The sequence below is a fragment of the Simochromis diagramma genome, unplaced genomic scaffold, assembly GCF_900408965.1.
Source record: "Simochromis diagramma unplaced genomic scaffold, fSimDia1.1 OVJJ01000463.1, whole genome shotgun sequence".
Taxonomy (NCBI): Eukaryota; Metazoa; Chordata; class Actinopteri; order Cichliformes; family Cichlidae; genus Simochromis; species Simochromis diagramma.
This window is the reverse complement of record NW_024386941.1, coordinates 3,240,951-3,264,234: the sequence shown is the minus strand read 5'-3', so window position 1 is coordinate 3,264,234 and position 23,284 is coordinate 3,240,951. Positions and strand designations below refer to the sequence as shown.

General features: G+C 39.8%; 1 protein-coding gene across 15 annotated transcripts in view; it reads left to right on the top strand.

Moving 5' to 3' along the window:
• The window catches only part of tenm4 (teneurin transmembrane protein 4), a 145,748-nt gene that overhangs the window by 102,432 nt on the left and 20,032 nt on the right, over positions 1 to 23,284 (top strand). For 10 of the 15 annotated variants that reach the window (XM_040037450.1, XM_040037446.1, XM_040037456.1 and 7 more), the window contains 9 exons: positions 956 to 1,075; positions 4,443 to 4,704; positions 6,041 to 6,308; positions 6,411 to 6,554; positions 10,335 to 10,584; positions 10,996 to 11,016; positions 14,488 to 14,720; positions 15,455 to 15,609; positions 19,669 to 20,546. In XM_040037450.1, coding sequence (XP_039893384.1) covers positions 956 to 1,075; positions 4,443 to 4,704; positions 6,041 to 6,308; positions 6,411 to 6,554; positions 10,335 to 10,584; positions 10,996 to 11,016; positions 14,488 to 14,720; positions 15,455 to 15,609; positions 19,669 to 20,546 — 2,331 coding nt within the window. The remainder of the gene's footprint in view (positions 1 to 955; positions 1,076 to 4,442; positions 4,705 to 6,040; positions 6,309 to 6,410; positions 6,555 to 10,334; positions 10,585 to 10,995; positions 11,017 to 14,487; positions 14,721 to 15,454; positions 15,610 to 19,668; positions 20,547 to 23,284) is intronic. The other 5 variants (XM_040037452.1, XM_040037449.1, XM_040037460.1 and 2 more) reach the window with 1 other exon arrangement.

Genomic DNA, 23,284 nt, shown 5'->3' with positions numbered 1-23,284 from the left:
AACTCATCAGTCCAGTAAGATTAGGAGGTGAATTTGGATGACTTCCCACTATTGATTGGTGGCGACTGATGATCAGATCTAATTTATGCAGCTTCTGGAGGCCTGATGTCAGTCTGGAAATCTGTTGAGGTCTTGATAATCAGCCAAGCAAGTCTTGCAATCTGCAGTCCTATTATTTCCCTCTCTGGCATTCTGTAATGGAAAAGATAATTCCTCTTTTTTAATTAGAGCAAAAGCAAAGTAAAGCTTCCTTATCTCATTATCCTTCCATTCTGGATGGAAAAACCCTTAGAGACACCCTAGGAGGTGTTAGTTTGTTGTGTTTCTGTTATGGCTATTTTATTGTGTACAGTATTTCTGTTTTGAGCAAATCCATACTGACTTTAATGTTTCTCCTCTCTGTTGATCTATTTCTAATGCTGAAAAGAAAAAAATATATTAATAGTAGTAGTAGGAGGGGGAGGAGGAGACAGAGTGTATTAGTATTAATATAAGTACGCTGAGATAGCATCATTTTGTGTTATATAGAAAAGCCACAATGTCAGTCTTAAGTGCTAGTGGTATGTGGTATCAATTGGTATCAATTCGTTTTCATTATTTTGACTTTTAGATAGAAGCAGATTAAAAAAGAAAAGGAAAAAAAGCCCTTAAAAAACAGGAAATATGGGAACGAGCTATGGAATGGTATGCAGTAATGGGTCCTTTCTCCATAAACCAAGAATTCATTGTAGGCAGCATTAGTATTGTTGGTACATTCTATCTAACCTTTTAGCTTTGTTAAAATATGCTGTCTGAATGTTTTATCCATCCTCTTTTGCATATTTTAGCGTGGACAGAAATTATATAAATAAAACAAGATAATACAGGTTTTACTGCAGGACACCTGCTGTTAGCTTGTAATTATTTGTACTGCTATGCAATGAGCAATAATGCTGATCTTTTTCACTTCGTACAGCCATGCTTGTGTCATCCGTGGACAAGTCGTGACGTCAGACGGAACGCCACTGGTAGGAGTGAACATCAGCTTCATCAATAACCCATCTTATGGTTACACAATCACCAGGCAGGATGGAAGGTAAGAACCTGAGTCTTTATATCAAAGCACACGCAGAGAGTAAAGGATGCAGTAAAACCCCTCTCGCAGTTACCTAAAAATGCTGTACAGATAGTGATATTTAGATCATTGTCAAATACTTTTACAAAATCTTAACGATGGAAAGGGGGGAAAAAAACACAGTTGCCACAGCAAACTGTGCTGCCATTGATCTGCTTTGTGATTTCATTTGGTCCAATTTTGGAGTTCTCGGCTCAATTCCCAGAGAAATCAAACAAAGCCCTTCTGGTACACTCATAAGTTATGCTTCAGTAGCAGCAGGGTGGGGAAAGAATAAAATATGCCAATGCAAAGCATCTCACTGGAGCTATAAAACATTGTGCAGATGGACATTATTTATTCGACAATAGAAGATTAAGAGAATTAAGTGACACAGTTAGGTTTAGGTCACAGAAATGTGTTTGCGCTCCTTGTTTATCCTCTCTAAATAGTTTAATAATGCTTTTGCCATTTATGAAATGGTTTTTCTAATTAGTTGTATGGATGTTATAATTACGGCCATAAAATAATACGTAGTAATGTGACTGTCATAGATCATTACCACTTACTTCCTCAGACAATTCCACATATGTTCTGGCTGTTCAGGAAAGCAGGAAAAAAGCTATTTTGTTATTTTATTACAGCACCACTAAAAACCCTTTGGGGGAAGATAAATTGTTGTGGCAATGTGTTCTAAATAAGAACGAGGAAAAAGTCTGAGTTCTCTTTGTAGCGTTCTTTGAGCGATGCTGTTCAGGCTGCTTTGGCATCAGAAGAGTTTCTCAGAGAAACAGAGAAAAACATCAAACTAGCTTCGGCGTGTTTCTTGGAGTGAAAGAGAAAAAAAACTTGAGAATAAAATCTCTAATAATTTTCTCTCTTTTTCTTTTCTTTTTAAATGTATTTGATAAGATTGTGCAAGCATACAGTATACTCTCACAACCCCCAGTCCCAGGTATCTCAGTGTTAGTAAGGCCTTGTGGCAAACCGAGCCCCTCTATCACAGCACAACATGAATTGGTGTTTGCTCTCCAAGCCCCACTTCTTCCTGGCACTTTTATCAGTCACTGACACTCTAAAGGCCCACATCTTTGCCGCTGGTTTGATCCTGATCATTCCTGCGTCCCCTCATTTCTTCCATCCTGTCGTTTTTCTCTCCCCTTTACTTTTACAAAAATCTCTCTTCTCTACTTCATCATCTTCACCTTCTTCACTCATTTCATCTGCTCTCCATCCCTTCACGCTGTCTTTCCTCTAATCTCTCATTGCCCATAAGCCTTTCCTTTCTGGGTACTACTCTTTTACTTATTTCCCGTGCTTTCCTTGAGCCCAGGTCTCATGTCCTTTCCACTGCACTGACTTTCCTCATCTCTATCCTTTTTCCATTTATGCGTGTCCCATTTTTTTTCTTATGCATCAGTCACTTTTTTCTTTGCAAAGCTCCATACTCTTTTCTACCTTCCAGCATATGTGTAAACACTACTCCATCTCCCAGGTTCCCCTGTAAACATGCCCAGTCTCCTGCAACTCCCCTGCAATCACTGTAAACAGGCTCAGTGCAGCGTGAAATCAGAAATGCACCTGTTCAGCCACTTAGAAATGGGAAAGCTGTCTCAACTCATTTTTATGATGTGTTCTTTATTGTCCAAGGGCTTAGTTTTTTAAATTACCTTTTCCACTATCTGGGAAAGTTTTCAGGCCTAAACAAAAGAGGTTAGTTTAGTTTCTTTACAACTGTGTAGCTATTTTCTGATTGGCTGAGCATTAAGACAGACCTATTCGCTTTTAAGCTTTTCTCTATTAATGAGAAAAATGCTGACATGGGTTTAAGCTCATTACATTATTGGGGTACTTGTGAGCGTCTTTACGGGAGAACTTGTAGTTTTACAGTCTGTGTTTATTCTTACTAACTTTTTGCTCTGACCTTGGCTCACTTTAACCTAAGTAGACGTCATGCAGTCCATTATAAATATACTGTTATATTGCTCATTAGCTGGCAAATGAGTAAAAATGTAGTTAACTTTCTTAGTTTGATGCATTTCCAAAGGGCACAAGGCGGTAACCTTCTGTAGGTAATGTAATCATTTTGTTCCTTAAGGCTATTGTCATGATTGATAATAGCCAGTGAATCTCTTCATCGATCGCCTATGCTGCCCATGGTAGTCCAGAAGTATTTGGAGTTTGCGTGGCCCAAGCCTGCCAGGCATGCTACAGACTGAATGCAACTGCATGGGTACTGATGGATCACAGCTGCATGAGTACTACGAGAGCCTTGCTCTGCAGACTCGAGACTGATGAAGAAGCTCACTTTGCTTGCTCCCAGCCAAGGGCAAAACATCAAGGGCGGACCAAGTTGTTGTTTATCACCACAGCCAATCAGATGTTTACCCTCAAGGGAAGTTAGACTGAGCGAGTTCTTTATATAGAAGCTTAAACCAAGAGGGAGTTTGCCCATTTTACATGGCACTATTTAAACTTACTTCTGTATCTGTAATTTGAGGAAAAACTCTGAGTGTGTGTGTGTGTGTGTGTGTGTGTGTGTGTGTGTGTGTGTGTGTGTGTGTGTGTGTGTGTGTGTGTGTGTGAGAGAGAGAGAGTGTTTGCCTGTCCCAGGGGCCTGTAGGTGACCAGGTGCTAATTGGCTCTTAGAGAGAAGTGACAAAAGCTGCAAAAGTCTAGTCCAGGTGCAGGTACCATGCAGCAGTTAGAGGTGATGACGCTGCCAAAATGTAGCCTGTTTACTGAGACACAGTCAGGTCAGTCCAGAGGCAGAGACCCTTTAATGCAACAGCAGATGGGATTGCATTGCAGGGCTTTTAGACTGATGTTAGAGTGGACAGCCTTCGTCTAAGAGATCAATAAAGTACTGGCGGCTGCCTCCATCCCTCGGCACAAACCTCTCTCTCTCATTTACAGTACACATGTGAGCACAGGAGCAGCACATTACATGGTAATTGGAGTGAAACAGTCACGCCTGTAATCTGCTACTTTGCATTCTTCAAATAAAATGTTAAGATTATTAAACCAAGGAAACCTCCATTTTTACATTGTGATCTATAATCATATTGTATCTGCTCCATTGTGTAACAGAGATGATTCAAAGCAGTTCAAAGCATCCTTTCTTTAACTTTTTAAAAAAAATAACATTTTGAATTTATTACTGATTAATCTCTTTTACCCTTTAAATAGAGAATAACAAATGTGTCGTGTTCACAACAGAGGCTTGATGCACAACACAAAACAAATAGTATAAATTGGGAATGGGAATTTTCACTGTATTTATTTTAATTCATCCAAAAGTAAGACAATCAGTTAATTTTCTTTGACATTGTGCACATCTGTGTTCCAGTTTTGACTTGGTGACCAATGGGGGCATAGCCATAGCCCTGCACTTTGAACGCGCTCCATTCATCACCCAGGAGCACACACTCTGGTTGCCATGGGGACGTTTCTTTGTCATGGATACCATCGTGATGCGGCATGAGGAGAATGACATCCCTAGCTGTGACCTGAGCAGCTTTACCAGGCCCAGCCCTGTAGTGTCCCCAGCGCCGCTCACCGCATTCGCTGGGTCCTGTGCTGAAAGAGGGAATGTTGTACCTGAAATCCAGGTGATGCTCTGTCCCTGCCCTGCAGGTTCTAATGCATATGGGTCTTTCCTGCAAATGATTCATGCCGCACAGCTACAGACTATTTTTCAAGTATAAATATAACAGTGACTCAGTGCTTTGATTTTTATCACTCAAGTGTAATTGGCCTGTAAAATTTGGGTAATTACATTACATTACATTACAATATACATTGTACCTAACTGCAGAGTGATGATTATTATCTTATCCACAGAAACAGTTGTTACTGTAGAGTAGTCATCCAGTTTATGCATATAAATACCTCTAGGAAGGATTTGCATCTTACAGTTATGCATACAAGTTTATCTACATGAGGCTTTTTGATGTAAGCATCTATTTGGACTTCTGTGTTGGTGACCTATGTTGTCGAACTGTTTGTGCGGCTCCTGTATTTCTAGCAGGTATCTCTGCACTTCTCTCATTACTCTGCCTCCCAGTTTGCTTCGTAAGATTTATGGCATATCAGGGAATTTAGTCTGAGTTGAGTTTATTTATAGTCACCTTGTCTTTGCTGCTCCGTGTACAGGGACATCATCCCATTTACAGTTGTAAAAAGGAATCCTGATAAGTCAACCATGAATAGCTGCCCTGTTTGAATAATTAAAAAAAAAAACACACATTAAAGTCATCTGACCTATAACAGTTAAAGTACCTGTTTTGATTAGTACTCTGAATCTTGTTTTGTACTATGGAAAGAGGCGATTCAATTATAGAAGACAGGAATTGGTTAACCAAACTACTGCTGTCGACCCTTGATCCTCATTGCGAACGCTCTACAGTCTATGAATGCTGGCCCACTGTTGTTACAGGTCTGACCCCAGCTAAAATTTCTAAAGGCAACAGCATCTTACTAAGCTAACTTTTATTATTCTATATATTATTGGCCTTGGCAGCCTCTGAGCCCAAGAGCACACAGGTTACGTAACTGCGATATGGATTTCATAGAAAAGACTACCATCCTAATGGAGGACTTGCTATTTTGAAATCAATTATGGAAAATTCTCATTGGAATACATAATGAAGAAATTCTTCATCCTATGCCATGTAACGCATGAGCATAATTGTCCTCTAATTAGTGTTTCCAGTCTCCCTTGGGTCCATAGATGTGGTTGGAGGCAAGGCTAAAAAAATAATGGCTGCAGTGGCCATTGACCAACAGACTGACAAGCTGATATTTTGTGTAAAACAAGAACAGCAAAAAAAAAAAAAACAGTGGAACATTGTTACCTCAAATGTGAGGACAGAATTTATAACATGTCACCTTCTATCAGGATCGATGCTTTTCTATATTTAATAAGCTTTGTTTTTCTTTTCATAGTCTCTGGAGGAAGAAGTACCTATACCTGGAACGGAAATGAGACTCGGCTATTTAAGCAGCAGGACCCCAGGTTACAAGTCAGTGCTAAGGGTTACTCTCACCCACTCCTTAATCCCTTTTAACCTGATGAAAGTTCACCTCATGGTGGCTGTGGAAGGCAGGCTTTTCAGAAAGTGGTTTCCTGCAGCCCCAAATCTCTCGTATGACTTTGTGTGGGACAAGACAGATGTCTACAGCCAGAAGGTCTATGGCTTGTCCGAAGCTTTTGGTAAGCGATGACAAAAATTATTTTTGACTATACTGATATGATTTTCTTTTATCCAGAGAACACACATTTTTTTTACTATTTTATCTTTGTTTTGTTCCATAGTTTCAGTTGGTTTTGAGTATGAGTCATGCCCAGACCTTATTCTATGGGAGAAGAGGACCGCTGTACTACAGGGCTACGAAACCATTGCCTCAAAACTGGGAGGGTGGACAATAGACAAGCACCATGCTTTAAATATCCAGAGTGGTGAGTCAGCCAGTTGTTCCTTTTCATATATTTTTTGTTTTAATAACTTCTCTTTTTTAAAAAAACTTGTTTTGGGGCATTTCATCTTTATTTTGGACAGTAACATACTGTAGCCCTTGGACAAAAACAGAGTACAGTAGATGAAGGTGAAAAGAACTACATAAAGGAAACGGCCTGCACTTGCCTTTGGCATATCGGTCGCCTGCTAAGCCAGTGAGCTATGCAAGCACCCTTTCAACAGCTTCTTTATTAAAGTATTTGTGGAGATCAGGGAAATTATTTTACTGCTATTGTTAATAATCATCATCATTACCATTGCATTAATCATACAGTTTACAGTATTGATATTGAATTCAGATGTTTAAACATATTGGTACCCAATTAGCCTTCAAAATATAACTTTATCCCACAACATATCTTAATTTTAAGAAGATGTACCTGGATCACGATCTATTGGTTCATTGTGGGGGTTTGTGCATTAATCTCAATCTCTTAATCTTGTTTCTTTTGAAAGCAGGTTAGGGTTATTTGTATTTTGGTTCCTCGCATTCTGCGTTACTTAACCTCTGCTAACTCCTTGTGTGTCAAGTTTTAGTATATTGTTTGGAGTTCTAAGCTCTTATTCGTCTTCAGGTGTTTTCTGTTTGATTTGATTGTATAGTTTGTCCTTGTTTATTCACTTGAGGGTTCAACCTTTTTGCGCTCTTGTATTTTAAACCTTTAAGTTCTTGTCAAGTTTATGGAGTGTGTTATTTTGTTGTACTTTTCTCTGAGTTAGTTCCTGTTTTACTTTGGAAGTTAGTCTCCTGTGCTTTGTGCTTAGTTTTACTTCGTCTTGATTGTCTACACCTGTGTCTAGTTCGCCCCAGCTGTCTCCACTTCCCGAATCACCTCCATGTGTACAAATAATCCAGCCTTCCCCCTCAGTCTTTGTTGCAGTGTCTGTTAAGCTCCTCTAGTGTTTTTTTTTCTCCCCCCTCCATGGTCTCCTGGGTTTGTTTGGATTTTCTTGGCTTCTTATTTTTGGACTCTGTTTTTGAACTCTGCAACTGGCACACCTTCTGTTTAAACAGTCTGCATCCCGATTCTCCTCTGGGTCCTTGAACCTGCATCCATGACAGGCTGTGTTAATTTTTTTGTATTTGGTTCACCCATACTGTACACAGGCCTCTTAGAATACTGATTTAGTTGGATGATATATTGCCCCAGATATAACTGCGATAAATGATTATTGTTGATATAAACAGTTTATGCCACAAATAATATATTAATAGCATAGCAATGCAAGTGCGTCCTTCGAAGGCTGTTAAGATTTTAATGTTTAATAATATTCAGACAGCTGGAGTACTAAAATGTATATTCTAAAATATACATATGTCCACAAATAACAATATCCTCTTCTTCTTTTGTTTTCTGCTGTCACTTGGTATATGTCTGTGTGGGAGAGCCTCCACATGGTGAAACTCCCAACACAATGAACAGAGCAGAAGACAGAAGCAAGGCGAACAGAAATGACAGAAAAATATGTCTTGGATTTTTGTTCTTTTCACTTAGCTGCTGTTAAAAAACAAAACAAGACATCTAAGTCTTGTGATGGTAGTAAAAGCATAGGGTCACATTGGCAAAAATGTTGCTATCAGGACCCCATTTAAAAATAGTACATTTTGTACAAAAGTGTATATTTTAGGTTTGCCTGTCCTTTTTTATATTTTGCGCGTCATCCTGAATGTGCCGAAAAGAGTAGATAAGAAGAAGTGCCACTGGTTCCACCACGTGCTTTAGACGATGCTTTTAATGTAACATAAAACTGTCCTCCCTGCCTGTAGCATTTTTAGGCTTTATTCCATTCAGCAGTGTCATGTAGCCCTTGATAGATCTCACTTTTTATTCCCTCCATCCGTTTTTAGGTGAGGGAGGTCAATTTTCTTATTGCCATCAAATAACTCCTAAAAGGCAGTAGTAGAAATAACTTTGTGCAGCACCTGTCACTAGCTAGGCTTCAGTGTCTGTTTGTGTCTGGGAGGACTCATCAGAGGAGATGAAGCATACTTGAAAAGTGCTCACGAAGGTGGCATTTTGATCTGTCACGCTAAACCTGCTGAGCCTGAAAGTGGAGTCCAGACGAAGGCGAGAACTGCCCTCATCACCAGCACTGCCAGTTCCTCCAGTCACCCCCTCTTTTGGCACCTTCATGTCTTGTTCGTGCCCAGCATTTTTAGAATCATCCCTAATTTAATTGCTATCAGCCTGCTACTCCCAGCAGCAGCAGTCCCTAAGATTAAATCACGTCCCAGGAAGGGGATGCTTGGCTGATCTCTTCTGATAGACCAAATGTTGTGCTGCTCAAAGATCTCAGGTCACTAAGTACCATCAGATGCAGCAAAACTAAGACAGGCATGCAGATGCTGAATTTCAAATATGATTACATTGATTGGGCAGCAGCAACATCTTTACATTTACATATTTGACAATTTTCCAAGAGCAGATTGGCAACACTAATGTTAAAAAAAAGTGTGCATGCAAGTACATATGTGAATGCTTGCACATCTGCTATATTCTTATTGATTTAATTTTGTTTGCCGCAAAGCTGGTGAAGATAGAAAAATAGGTTAAAAAAGAAAACAAATATATATATATTTGTTTTCTTTTGGGTTTTCTTGTTTGGATTTCTTTTCTTTTTTGTGATTGTGCCTGTGTGATAATTTTCTCGCTCCAAGAGATTATGCTTGTGCCAAGGGTTTCTTGGTTCCTATTTCGCTGTGAAATTGTGCCCGTGTTTTCATCCACCAAGACGACCTCTTATTGCAATCCCAGGCACTCAGTGCAATTTTCATGGCTCTAGTTAATAGAGGTACACACACAGTCCTATTTAAAATCACATCAAATGCTTATCTGTGTATTGACTTACACTTTCCCTTAAATCCTTCATCCAATATAGCTTTTAAACTGCATTAAGCTACCTTGAACCACTATTGAGACAGGAACTCAAAGAGTTAGAGCAGTGGAACAGGCTCAGCTCACCAAATTCCCATTGGTATCACGTTAGCATAAGCAAACTGCTTATCCATCAAGCAGAAATATGAAAGCATTCAGTACGAATCCCATTTTAATCCACTTGTTCTGAACTTCATTACACTCACATCAAGCCGCTCGAGGACCTTAATTGATCAATTAAATTTTATGACATGGAATTTTCAAAATTATTTATATGAACTTCTGTGCTGCTCAACGCCAGATTGGAAATCTATTCTCTATAGATTCTCTGTTCATCTGCAGATTACTGGAGGTGTTTTGGAGTGTGTCTTGACATGTTTTTTATTAAAATAAAACTTTACTTCATGGGTGAGTACAAAGGTGGTCTAATAAATTTGTTAAGCACTGTATAGAAATAATGCAAGTTAAATTGAGATGTATCAAAAGTATAATGACAAGATGTATATATTTTTTTAGCTTTGTAGCTGTTGATACAGACTAGCATGTTCGGGTGGGATGGGTTTGTACACATCATTTCTCAGGGTTCTTTCAAACATGTAAATTTAATTAAATCAGGCAGTTTGTTATAGCTGGAAAAAAAAGTTTCAATACACTCCCCTAGTTTTTTTTTTTTTTTTTTTTGGAAACACTGCTTTCAATGACAATTGGGAAAAAAAGCTGGTTTAACTTAACCTCTAACCAAAATTGTAAAATGTTTTCCACTAACAGCGGGCCATGCTGCTTTGTGCTCACCCTCCTTGTTCTCCTTAACCTAAATAAGCTGTTTCTTTTCTGTACCCTCATCAGGTATTCTTCACATGGGCAACGGAGAGAACGTCTTCATCTCCCAGCAGCCTCCTGTAATCGGCAGCGTGATGGGGAATGGGCGGAGGCGCAGCATCTCCTGCCCTAGCTGTAATGGCCTTGCTGACGGAAACAAGCTGATGGCCCCTGTTGCTCTGGCTTGTGGCTCAGATGGAAGTCTGTACGTGGGTGACTTCAACTATGTGAGGAGGATTTTCACCACAGGGAATGTCACCAGCGTCCTGGAGCTCAGGTAACGGAAGAGTAGCCTACTTACTTTCGCTCAGGACCATGAGCTCAGATGGGCTTGTATACAGGTCATAAACCACAGAGGTCGATCGAGATAGACAGAAATGCCCTAAAGGCAAAGGATTGATGGTTCTGCCTCTCTGATTCACCTGTATCAGCTGGAGTTTGGATCTCATAAGGGACGTAGAGGATGTAATAAGGTCTTAACAGAAAATGTTAAGGAAAGATTAATTTCCTAATGCTCCCAAGGAGAAGGTTGAGTCGATTAAAAAAAAAAAAATTGAAATAATGTTTATTCATGCTTCCCTTTTGATTAAGAATGCCTACTACTTTTTAATTCCATCTACTATCAACTAACACTTTCTTTCCTTTCTCTTCCTTTCTCATTTCTGCTTCTTTTGGTAAACCTTCACAGAAATAAAGACTTCAGGCATAGGTAAGCCACACAGTATTTGCTAATTTTTAAAAAAGGGTACAGCCCAGTCACCAAATTAATAAAAAAAATTATATTTATCTTAATAAAGTTCGAGATATTGGTCTTTTTACACATTTTACAAAGGCCAAACCTGTCAACAGCTGTCTATATCAGCTGATGTAAGTGCAGCAGGTACCATTCTGTTAATATTAGAGTGAATGGTAAAAAATTAAACGAGCTGAGTGATTATCGTTTTATACAATGTTTGCATTTTGCAGCTGCATTTGTTTTAATCTTCGGGGAAAATCTTCTCACTCCCTCTCATTCTCTCCAACAACACCTGGAAAATGCTCGCCGTATCCTACAATCTTGGTCTTTCCTCTTCCTATGTTTTTTCTTGGATCTTTTTTCCCTTTTCCTGGTTCTGAAAACATTCAAAAGATGTTTTCACTCAAGAAACAATTCAAACTATGGTTCATTTTCATTTGTTCTGAAAGATTTGTTTGGATTAAACCAGATAATTTACATGAAAGCACAGTTTATTAACTCTAAGTTTGCTTAATTTCTAGGCTTTCTCCTTAGTTCTTCTAAAATGAAATCATTTGGGAGCATTCGAGTTGTTAAAGAAGTGGGCAGCTGGGTGGGTGAGCATGCAGCAATATGAGTGTAGAAGCCCAGGTTCAAGTCAGACCTTTGTCCATTTGCCACATACCTTCCCCTTTTCTACTTTCCTGTGTATCTTCAGTGCTCCACTAACCAATAAAGGCAAAAGTGCACCTCAAAAAAATAATTAACATTTCAGTATGGGACAGTTTTTGACAGTGTTGGAGAGTCTTAAATGTAATTTCATAATCGTAAAGAGAATATGTACTATAAATATATATCCCTATTTATATAACATCTATTATAAAAGACAAGTTAACAGTAGTGCATGTTGCAGGCAAATGATTGCAGGATTAAACAGAAGATAATGTCTCATTTGGTGTGCATACCTAGCTACAGTAGCTGATTCTGCTAAAATGGCAACTCAGTGTTGATTTTATCACTGGCTTAAGATACAGAGACTTTATTTTCCATGGCAGGTGGTGGCAAGGGAAATCTCTGTGTGCTGTCTTTAGATACTGTGTCTCAGGCAAAGGGCTATTGATTGATTTTCTATCACAGGGTCATGACTTTAGCTGGGGAACAGTTAGTCAACTTGTGGATGAAAAGCCTTGTGATGCTGGTCACTGGCCTCTGTTTCCAAGAGGATGAACATACTAACAAAAAACTCAGAATCTCTCTCTCTTGCTTTTTTCTGTATCTGTCTTCTGCATAACAGAAATATTACTTTTATTATGCTTCTGTACATTAACTTAGACATCGCATAGATTTCTTTGCTAGAACAAGCCCCGTCCCTCAGCACACCAAACACATTTGCATATTGAAAAGGAGATTTGTCCAGGAAAACACAGCATGTGTCTGTATAAAATGGGCGGCTGCCTCCTGTTCATGTGTGAGTTAGCGATAGGAGTGGGAGGTGGGTGATGTTACTGCAGTGTTCATTGACCCCCTACTAAGGATGTCCCAATCCGCTCCAACCATTTCCACGACGCCATGCCGCAAAATCCAATTATCTTCTACAAACTAGATGTTGTCAGTGAATATAGATGGGGTATATGGCCATAGCTCAAGGTCAGAGAATAACACCTCATAGTTTCAAACACTATGGGGGACCAATACTGTTTTACATGCGCCTAGGAGCTGATAAGGTATCAGCTGATTGCACATGGCAGATAGAATGCAAAGCCAGTCATTGAGATTTGCCATTGACCTACTCTCAGACAGCAGTCGTTTCTCTAAGCCAGCCAATTGTACCTGGAGTATACTGAAGTGCATCATATCAGTCAACTAGGTCAGCGGGCAGTTTGTGACATGTGTGCCTGAGGTTTGCTGCAAAGCCCTGTCATCACTGATTCATTGAAGGTCAATTGTCACCTAAAATTATGTACTGGAGACGACAATTCCACACACCCACTTGTCTTTCTTCTCGTTGTGTGTTAAAAATGTACGCTTTGGCACTGTCACACTGACCATAAACCCCTAAAAGAACCCTGAAGGTTATATTTGAAATACTGTCTTAATCCACTTTGAATGATGTCCAGCTGACAGGGTTTTCCATAATGCTTATCAGGTCTGGCAGAACTGTGCTGTATCCTGCTCTTATACATCTGGTCATCTTTAAGGTGGCAGCAAACTCATTGCTAAGCTGGTTACATGTTCCTTTGTTTTGTTTTTCTCCTAAATTAGTAGTAGAATTAGTCAACAGACAGTTAAAATGGGACTTTTTAATAATTTATTTTTATTTTGATGTAAGCTTTTAATTTAACTTTCAGTTTTCTGGATTTGTCTGATTTTTTTTTTTTTTCCATACATTTTCTGACATGAACTAACAAATAAAGTGTGTCAGTCAGCACTTGAAAAGAAAAGACCTTTAACCTCAGTAACATTTATGCAATGAATCATATTTATGGAAGCAGAGCCAAGGCTGTAAAATCACTTTAAAATAACACGGTTTAAGAAGTTTCTAGCATCTGGCGTGTGCATAGTAAAATGTAATTGGTCTTGCTTCCAATCTTCCATGCTTTGATTTATCACCGTGAGCTTATGTTTATAGTAAGCAGAAGTGTAATTTTAATGGAAATATTATTCTTTGTCATCCTAATTTGCACTACTGTGGATTTGTCTACAGCTATCTGTGTTTTCTGTCACCTATCCTGACTGGAGTACATCAGTAGGTTGTATGCATCCTGCCGCAGCAGGATTGGTTATATTTGGTTCTATTGTCTTGTCTGTCAGGTTGGGCAACCTCCTGTGGATATGTTTGTATGGATGTGAAGGATGGCATTGTTGACTTGGCTGGGATTTTAATAGGATATTTTTCTGTGCTAGAATATCAGCCTGATGGATGCATAATGTGTTTGGATCCCTAGTTCAGTCATGCATTTTTGTTTGTATTTTTAAAAAGTTCCAATGTAAAATAAAAAACATAATTATTTGTATCGTTTTCAGCTTATATCAAAGGAATTTCTCGGGTCATAAATTTTAGCACCACTCCCCACCCTTATTTCTCTACTACATTACTATTTCTTCAATAATATGTGCACTATTACACACACACTCATACACTGTATTTAAAGGTCGACACAGACATATAGATGTAGATACACTGGTAATTTCACTCCCTTTTCAAAACACGCTTTTCTTACTAAGCTGACTGCGTGAGTCCTAAGCCGCATTATTATGTCATGTTTAATCTCATTTTTATTTTAGCATGTTTAATCTCATTCTGTTTTCTTTGTCCTGGGTATAAACTGTAATTGTGCCCAATTGACTCTCTAAATGGCTTTTGAATCCATTTTAATTGTATTACACAGTGTTTCTTATTGAAAGAGCTGTAGCCCTTCCAGCTTTATTGACTTGAGCCTCTTCCTCTCTTTTCCCTCCTATCAGCAACAGCCCTGCACATAAGTACTACCTGGCCACCAGTCCAGTGAACAATGCCGTGTACCTTTCAGACACCAGCAGCAGGAAAGTGTTCAAGGTTAAATCGCTGAATGTTGTGAAAGATGTGGCCAAGAATCTGGAGCTGGTGGCAGGCACTGGTGACCAGTGTCTCCCATATGATGACGCTCGCTGCGGGGATGGAGGAAAGGCTGTTGAGGCCACCCTTACTAACCCCAGAGGTATTACATAGATGTTATTAAAATTGATATAGTTTCAAGTCAGTTGTCAGTTTTGTTTTTTTTATTTCTAACCTTTTCTGAAGTAAGCTTTTGCCTTCAGCTGTAACCCCAAATGTGCAGCTAACTAGCTAGTTATTTTTAACAGCATGTCTTTCTGTGAGTTTCCGGGATCTTTTTTGTGTTGCTTCCATATGGGCATGAAGCATTAGTCATTCAATCACATGCTTATTCTTTGTCCTCTACTGTGATGCCATTATGAGTCATATTTGCTGAAAGAGCCCCTGTGAAATGTGCATATCTATAGCCGTGCTTTGCATTGAAAAAGAGAGCGGTTTGCTGTAATTACTGAAAATATGAGGTCCATATTTCTTTCAATGATATTTGTCAGACTTCAGAGAAGTAGAAAAATACAGAGACTTGCTAGGCTTACTAAGCTTCATTGTTGTTTGAGGCTGATAGCAAGAGGGAAAGACATTGATGAAGTTTTCCCCATAATTGAATCAATACTTACAATACTCCTCATCTATTTTGATGTTTCTATTGTTCTTCTTTATTGAGTAAAAAAAATCAATCCTACCATTAATTTTCATTGTCATGATTAGTCTTTCATTTTATTGCAGTGAACTGTCCTTAATTGTGATTTGGTGGGGCTCTGTGCTCGCATTAAGTCACAGATAAACAGAATAATTTAAGGATATTTCCCTCTTCTTCTCATTGTGTGACTTTATCTGCAGGCATTACCGTGGATAAGTACGGCGTAATCTTCTTTGTGGATGGGACCATGATTCGCAGGATTGATCAGAATGGTATCATCTCCACCCTTCTGGGATTCAATGACCTGACCTCTGCCCGACCTCTCAGCTGTGATGCTGTGATGGACATCTCTCAGGTATGACCTCTCTGGAATTGTGCACTGACCTGTGCTTTCCTCTCTCTCAACCTACATCTGTCTCCTTGAATGACCCTTGTTTTCAGGGTGCTTACACCTCCACATCAGCTGGTATTTCTGCAGCTTGATTCTCCAAGCCTGCATCTAGTACTGTAGGCCTTGGTTTAGATTTGGTATATAGCCACAAGACTTTCTAAAAGATTCAATATTTTCTTTTTTTCCTGTGTGCAGTTTATTTCAGCAAAGTTTTGGTCCTATGATTCATCGTAAATGATAAAACACTTCAGGTCAGTTTAGATATTTTTTGACCCACAGGAGGAAATTCATTTTGCAGCAGGATGAAAAAAATATGTAAATAGGACAAGAAAACATTGTAGACTCTGTAGTTAATCAAGAGACAGTTTCAGGGAAACACACTGAAAACTTTTACTGCACCTATTTTTTTTTTTTCTACAAACCTTGCCTTTCTGACCTGAGAGGTCAATTCTATTAACCAAAGGATTATCTGTTAAGATTCAATTGCATAGTTTTCACTGGTGCTGTAGGATTATGAACTTGAGAAAGCAACACACAATCAAAGCCGTGCAAGCCTGGTGAAAGCTAAAATCACCTCACAGTTAAAAAGCAGATACAAATAAAAACTGAAAATGAGCAGTTAATTGGGCTCAGTCCAGGCTTGGGCCTTCCACAGTATCTGCACTAAGCATTCATTTTAAAGACAGGATCATGCTGAAAACAGTAGCATTGTGGTTTTTGTAGCGCCGATTTCCTAAATGCAGAGTGCCAGTGACCTACAGCTTTAGGGGAATGATAAGAACGACCTTTAACCTCAGTGGTTTTGACTTCATGCACAGATCTTCACTCTGACGCTCATGAACACATGTATACATACACACACACACACGCACTATGCAGAACACATCCCCCAGGCAAGGACACTGCACTGAGGTCACTCTGTGGCTCACTGACTTCCCATTTGGAGGTGACAAGGCAGACTTTTAGCATACATAGCTGTTTTTGCCTCCTTGACAGTCCTACCCAGTAGTAAATAAAATCCCCTACAAAATGTATCTTTTTAATTTGTATATGCCATCTACATGATTCATAACTGTTTCAGTTTTACTTCCATGAATTGAGCATTTTGAGGCTTGGTTATTGAACTTGATTGAGGTCCAAGCCCAGCTCAGTATGCATGCAATCATTTGTTTCTTTCCTCTTTGTGTATTTTGTTGAGTATGGATGCAGGATACAGGTCTTCTGCTTTCTGTGGGGAGTTTTCTGTGTGTGAATGATGTATTCAGTGGAGGAAGCAAAGCCTCTAGCTGCCCATTTGCAGCCCCAGGGGGAACTTCATCCCCCTCCTGACCTCCGCTTGCTGCTCCTTTACCTTGTCGCACACACAAGTGCCTATGGATGCTCACCATCCCAGTTCCACAAACACGAGGACGCAGGCAGACTGACTGCAGTTCTACAATGATGACAAATCACACAAGCATTGCCAGAGACACTCAGACAGTAAAAAGCATCCATTAAAAATTAATCCAGAGCTTCCTTCTTCAAACACTCCCCAACCCCTCACTTAGAACCTGACTTTCTCTGGAGAAGGCTCATCACAGTGGTCATTACTTTTGCTTTACCACACCTGGCACACCAAGGCAAGAAATAACATTAGATTTCTTTCTCTCCTCTGATGAGGTCGTTGTTATCTTACTTTGCCATCTGTGTAGTGAGCAAGCTACAGCTAAATTCTCTCTTAATTCAGTGTATACCTCTGTAACCTTTCGTTTAACTTTTGATTATCAAGCAAAATGACAATATTTTGACCTCATATATGTTTTTTTCTTTCTTTCTACCAAGGCCTTGGGTCGTTCCTGTCTTAGAAGTATCTTCCATTTTCCTTCCATTTTTCTTCTTTAAAGTCTTGGAAAATTTCGCTGCATTCCCCGCTGAGCTTAAATGCAGGAAAATCATGTCTTAAAACAAGATCACTCAAACATATTTCAGGGGTGTTAGCAGCTTCAGAAAGCTTTATCTAGACTATGACTGTGACATTCAATTCAAATCTGAGAGGGACTTCAAATAATGACATATTACTCTTCTCGAGGCAAGCATCATGCTGTTACTAGCAAAGAGTGCAGAGATTACTAATGGAACATGTCATTATAATTCTTAATACAATTTCCATTTCATTTAAAATAGTTTGATGTTGTGTACAAATCTACGGCTCGCTTTCTCAGCTGTTGAGCATGTTTTGGTTTTCTTCCTGTTAGCGGCTTTGTCTAGCAGGCGCTTCTGACAGCATCCCCACTGTATAAAAGGGAGGGTATGATCTGGTTACAGCATATGGGACAGCAGCTCGGGAAATATCCCCTCATCAGTCAGAGTGGCGTGAAAACCTCCTTACAGGCAGCTCCCAGGAGCCTCTCCACACTTGGCTCATGAAATATTTAACCAGCAGTGTTGACAAGAAATAGGTTTTAAGAAATTGAAAGTCTACCCTTCATTATCCAAGTAAATGCATTTTCTGCTTACTGAGAGATGACATGTATCCACTAGTCTCCTGTTTGTCGTATGTAGCCAAAGGATACATCCTGTTATATAAACCTCTTCCATTATGTGGCAGATGATAGGAGGTTTATAGGATGTGAGGTGTGTAATGCTCAAATCTGTTTTTCAATTACAGGTGAGCGGGTGCCCCACTTTTAAAAGGACGTGAGTTCAAGAATATGAACAGAGCAAAAAGTTTAGAATTATTCAAATCATTATCGCCACAGAATGCCATTGTTTCAGTGTTAACTTTTAAATTAGAACATTAGGAATATGTGGAGATAACAAGGAAGGAAAAGGCACAATATAGCTAATGTCTAAAAGCTGTCTGAATTTTATTTTGTGCATTTTGTTCTGTGCAATCCACATTTTAAAAGAAAAAGGGAATTATAGGGCTAACTGTTTTTATATTCCTAGAAATTTTAAGAAACCTGCTTTTTTTATTGCAATGTATTTGTCCAATGTTGTCCAATGACAGTTGGAGAAAGCCTACTACATGGCCAAGGTGCATCAGTGTCCGTGCATAATACAGTCAAAATGTTTCATTGTGTCTTTCAGCTGTCTACTTACTTGACTTAATAATATATTAATATGGTAGTCAGCCATTTTAGCTCATGCCTAAGTGCTGTATGCTTGGGTGTTTTATCAGTAGTATATTGCAGAAATAAAAATATATGCAATTTCTAGCTCTTTATTGCTAATTATTAAGCCTTGATAACTTTCCTCCTGTTTCTACTTTCTAGTTGTCTCTAAGTGACCAAACAAAAGAAAGGGTCCTTTGTGTAAAATCTTACCTTAAATCTGAGTCTGTCTTTGCATTTTGGTCCAGGTTTTAATCAGTTTCCTTTGTTGGAACTCCAAGGCTTCTATTGAAATATTGCACTTCATATTATGTTTCTAAGAGATCCCACTGGGATCATAAGTGAGAGGGAGACCAGTAAATTGGATGAAGCCAATCATTCCAATTTGTTAAAAGCCTGATGCATTGTTAGCAGAACAATAAGTCATAATTTAGGAGGCCAGAGACAGAGTAGGCTTTCATTTGATAAGTGTGCTCCAGTTTCTTTTCAAGGACTCATGCAATCTCTTGTCATTACAAAATTAATAACCCAAAGCAAGGAAAAACAGCGACTTGGGTGAAGGATGCAGAAGCCTTGTCCTTAAGTGTTCACAGTTCTCATGAACCATCCCAGTGTGCTCTTTTCAGTTAATCTTACCATTTGTATGATTTCTTCTCACACTGCCCTTCTTCACCACTGTTGTTATCATCTGCAATCTTACAAATCATGTTTTTGTGTATCACCTTTTAAAAGTACATCAGCTATTTTCCTCCTCATCAGATAATAAATCGTTTAAAAATGTTTTTACTTACAGCTTAAGCTATTAAATAATCACGCTGTTTTCCTTTCAGGCTCTTTTCCACGTAGAAATTGAAAACTGTAGATCAATAAAAGTATGGTATATTTCTTTGGTACCTAAGGATTATATTTTTGTGTGTCTTTTTCCTCGTAGGTGCGCCTTGAGTGGCCTACAGACTTGGCAGTGAATCCAATGGACAACTCCCTATATGTTCTGGACAATAACGTAGTACTCCAGATCTCTGAAAACCACCAAGTCCGTATTGTAGCAGGCCGTCCTATGCACTGTCAAGTGCCTGGGATTGACCATTTCCTCTTGAGCAAAGTTGCCATCCATGCCACCCTCGAGTCAGCTAATGCCCTAGCTGTGTCTCACAATGGTGTTTTGTACATTGCTGAGTCAGATGAAAAGAAAATAAACCGAGTCAGACAGGTGTCCACAAATGGAGAGATCTCCTTGGTTGCAGGGGCACCAAGTGGCTGTGACTGCAAGAACGATGCCAACTGCGATTGTTACTCTGGAGATGAAGGCTATGCCAAAGATGCTAAACTGAATGCACCATCTTCCCTGGCAGTATGTCCAGATGGAGATCTTTACATTGCAGATCTGGGCAACATCCGTATACGCTATGTGCGCAAGAACAAGCCTTTTCTGAATCCCCTCAGTATGTATGAGGTGTCCTCTCCCATTAATGATGAACTCTATCTGTTTGACTCCAATGGCAGCCACATTTTTACACAAAGTCTGACTACAGGAGACTATCTCTACAATTTGACATACACGGGATCGGGAGATCTAAGCACCATTACTGATAAGAACAAAAACACAGTGATCATCAGAAGAGACACAACAGGAATGCCTCTGTGGCTAATGGTCCCTGATGGACAGACCTTCTGGTTCACCATTGGCACTAACAGTGCCCTTAAAACTGTTGCTGCCCAGGGTCAAGAGCTAGCTGTAATGACCTACCATGGAAGCTCAGGACTGTTAGCAACTAAGACAAATGAAAATGGATGGACAACATTCTTTGAGTAAGTAATATGAAGAAACACCTTTCTAATCATTTTACCTAAAAGTCTGGATCCAATTTGAGCTGATAACTGCATCAAAGCAAAGAAGCTTAAAGATCTGTTTAATCTGTTAATTCAGATATGCAGATTGGACAGTTTTGTTTAGGTTTTTTTTCCTGGAGTATCTGAACTAAGAGCCCTGAATTCATTATATCACTGAATGCTTTAGTGAATTAATGTTTGCAGTCAAAGAGCTCCTTGGCATGTGAGTTTAGTATTTTGGCATATGAGTTCACTTCTTATGGCTGGATGTCTATGTCACTCAGAATACAAGACCTGCGGAAGGATGGGTGTAATCCTATTTGCTGTTATCATACCAAATAGGATTACTGGATGATATGTTACTCATCTGTGCCCTTGCTTGCAGACTGGAGATCATCACTTGTTTGGAGTTGTTGGGTACAGGAACAGCGTGTATCTATTGAGTAGTACAAAATGTATATTCACATGACTGGGATGCACCCCAGAAATATAAGCATAGTTGAATAGCCAAAGATTTTAATTAAATCAGGCAAAGCATACCTTGTGAGGAAACGACGGAAAACACTCCCACAGTTTAGGATTTCATGTTCTTGTGACTTGCATGAAGCAATCTGTCCCTTAGCTTAATGTACCAGGGGATACTATGCTAACTGGATGTCATTCCAAAAAGTGTGATTAAGCAGATTGGCTGGTCAGACATCTGTTACACCTCGCTGGAGGAATATAACTCTGACACATAATCAGACGCTCTGTTTAATATGAGCAGACATTTATCACCTGTGTTTGATTTGGTTGTCATCTGATGGTTACACTGAAAAAAAAAAAAGTGGAAAGGTGCAGTGAAAACAGCACTAATGCAGCCATGCATAGGCGTTTCTCGAGGTAGACTGAATTCCCTGAGGCTCAGACAAATTTAGTGGGTGTTTGGAATTCTGAATGATTTCTCTATGACGTTCTGTAAAATGGCTTCTTTTATTTTTTAGGTTCTAGCATCAGAATCAGAATCAGAAAGGGTTTTATTGCCAAATGTTGAGCGGGTTTACAACATTAGGAAATTGCTGCGGTGCTTCAGTGCAAACATACTGTCATAAATTACGCTTAAATAGACATGAAAATAAAAATAAGAATAAGAATTAAAAGTGCTAAGTAGATAGATATATACATGGTGGTGATCAGTGCCAAACATGGAATGATGCAGTGAACACAGCGTAGGGTCATGTGTTAGTGGTGGGAACAGTCATACGGTTATTGTTCATGTGTCCAACAGCAGAGGGGAAGAAACTGTTCTTATGGCGAGAGGTTCTGGTGCCAATGGACCGGAGCCTCCTGCCTGAGGGGAGCAGGTCAAACAGACTGTGTCCAGGGTGAGAAGGGTCAGCTGAGATCCGAGCTGCACGCCCCAGTGTCCTGGAGGTGTACAGGTCCTGCAGAGATGGGAGTCTGCAGCCAATCACCTTCTCAGCAGAGCGCACAACACGCTGCAGTCTCTGTTTGTCCCTGATAGTGGCTCCAGCGTACCACACGGTGATGGAGGAGGTGAGGATGGACTCGATGATTGCGGTGTAGAATTGCATCATCGTCCGTGTTGGCATGTTGAATTTCTTCAGCTGCCTCAGGAAGTACATCCTCTGCTGGGCTTTCTTAATGACGGAGGTGATGGTGGGCTCCCACTTCAGGTCCTGGGTGATGGTGGTACCCAGGAAGCGGAATGAGTCCACAGAGGTGATGGGGGTGTCAGACAGGATGATGGGGGGGGGGTAGAGCTGTGTGCTTCCTGAAGTCCACAATAATCTCCACTGTCTTCTGGGCATTCAGCACCAGGTTGTTGTGGCTGCACCAGGACACCAGACGTTCAACCTCCCTCCTGTAGGCAGACTCATCCCCGTCCGAGATGAGTCCAATAACGGTGGTGTCATCTGCAAACTTGATTAGCTTGACAGACTGGTGGGTGGAGGTGCAGCAGTTGGTGTACAGGGAGAAGAGCAGAGGAGAAAGAACACAGCCCTGAGGGGAGCCGGTGCTGATGGTCCGGGAGTCCGAGACATTCTTTCCCAGCCTCACATGCTGCTTCCTGTCCGTCAGGAAGTCAGTGATGCACCGGCAGATGGGATCAGGCACATTCATCTGGGAAAGCTTGCCTTGGAGATGGTCTGGAAGGATGGTGTGTCTTATTTTGAAAGAAATGTTTACGCGTTACCATAGCGACCAGAGAGCATTAAGGGGCAGAGAGGAGGATGTTTCTCTCAATGTTGTTGGCGTATTTCAGGAGGACGCGGCTAATAAAGTTACACAATTACACAGTGGATTCACGTTAATTATTATATTTACAAAATACCACAGTTTTGTCTTAGTCGTATCATTTTATTTTGTTGTGTTTTTCCGTGACACCTTAAAGGCTGGTCCGTGAAAATATTGTCTGACATTAAACCAGTACGTGGTCCAAAAAAGATTGGGGGCCGCTGATTTAGGTGATAAAACCTATCGCTCATGCACCACATTGTTATTTTACTGTGGTAAATAATAATATATTATTTTTTACAGGCAGAAGATATTCTGAGTGGTTACTTTTGTCTTATGATGATGACAATGATCTGTGATAGGATGACAGTGCTCCACTCCATAAGGCATGTGAGGCTACTGAGGGGTTTGAGCAGCAAGACCATTTTATGATTCATATAATAATCATATGGCATTTGCAATCACCCGATCGCAGCCTA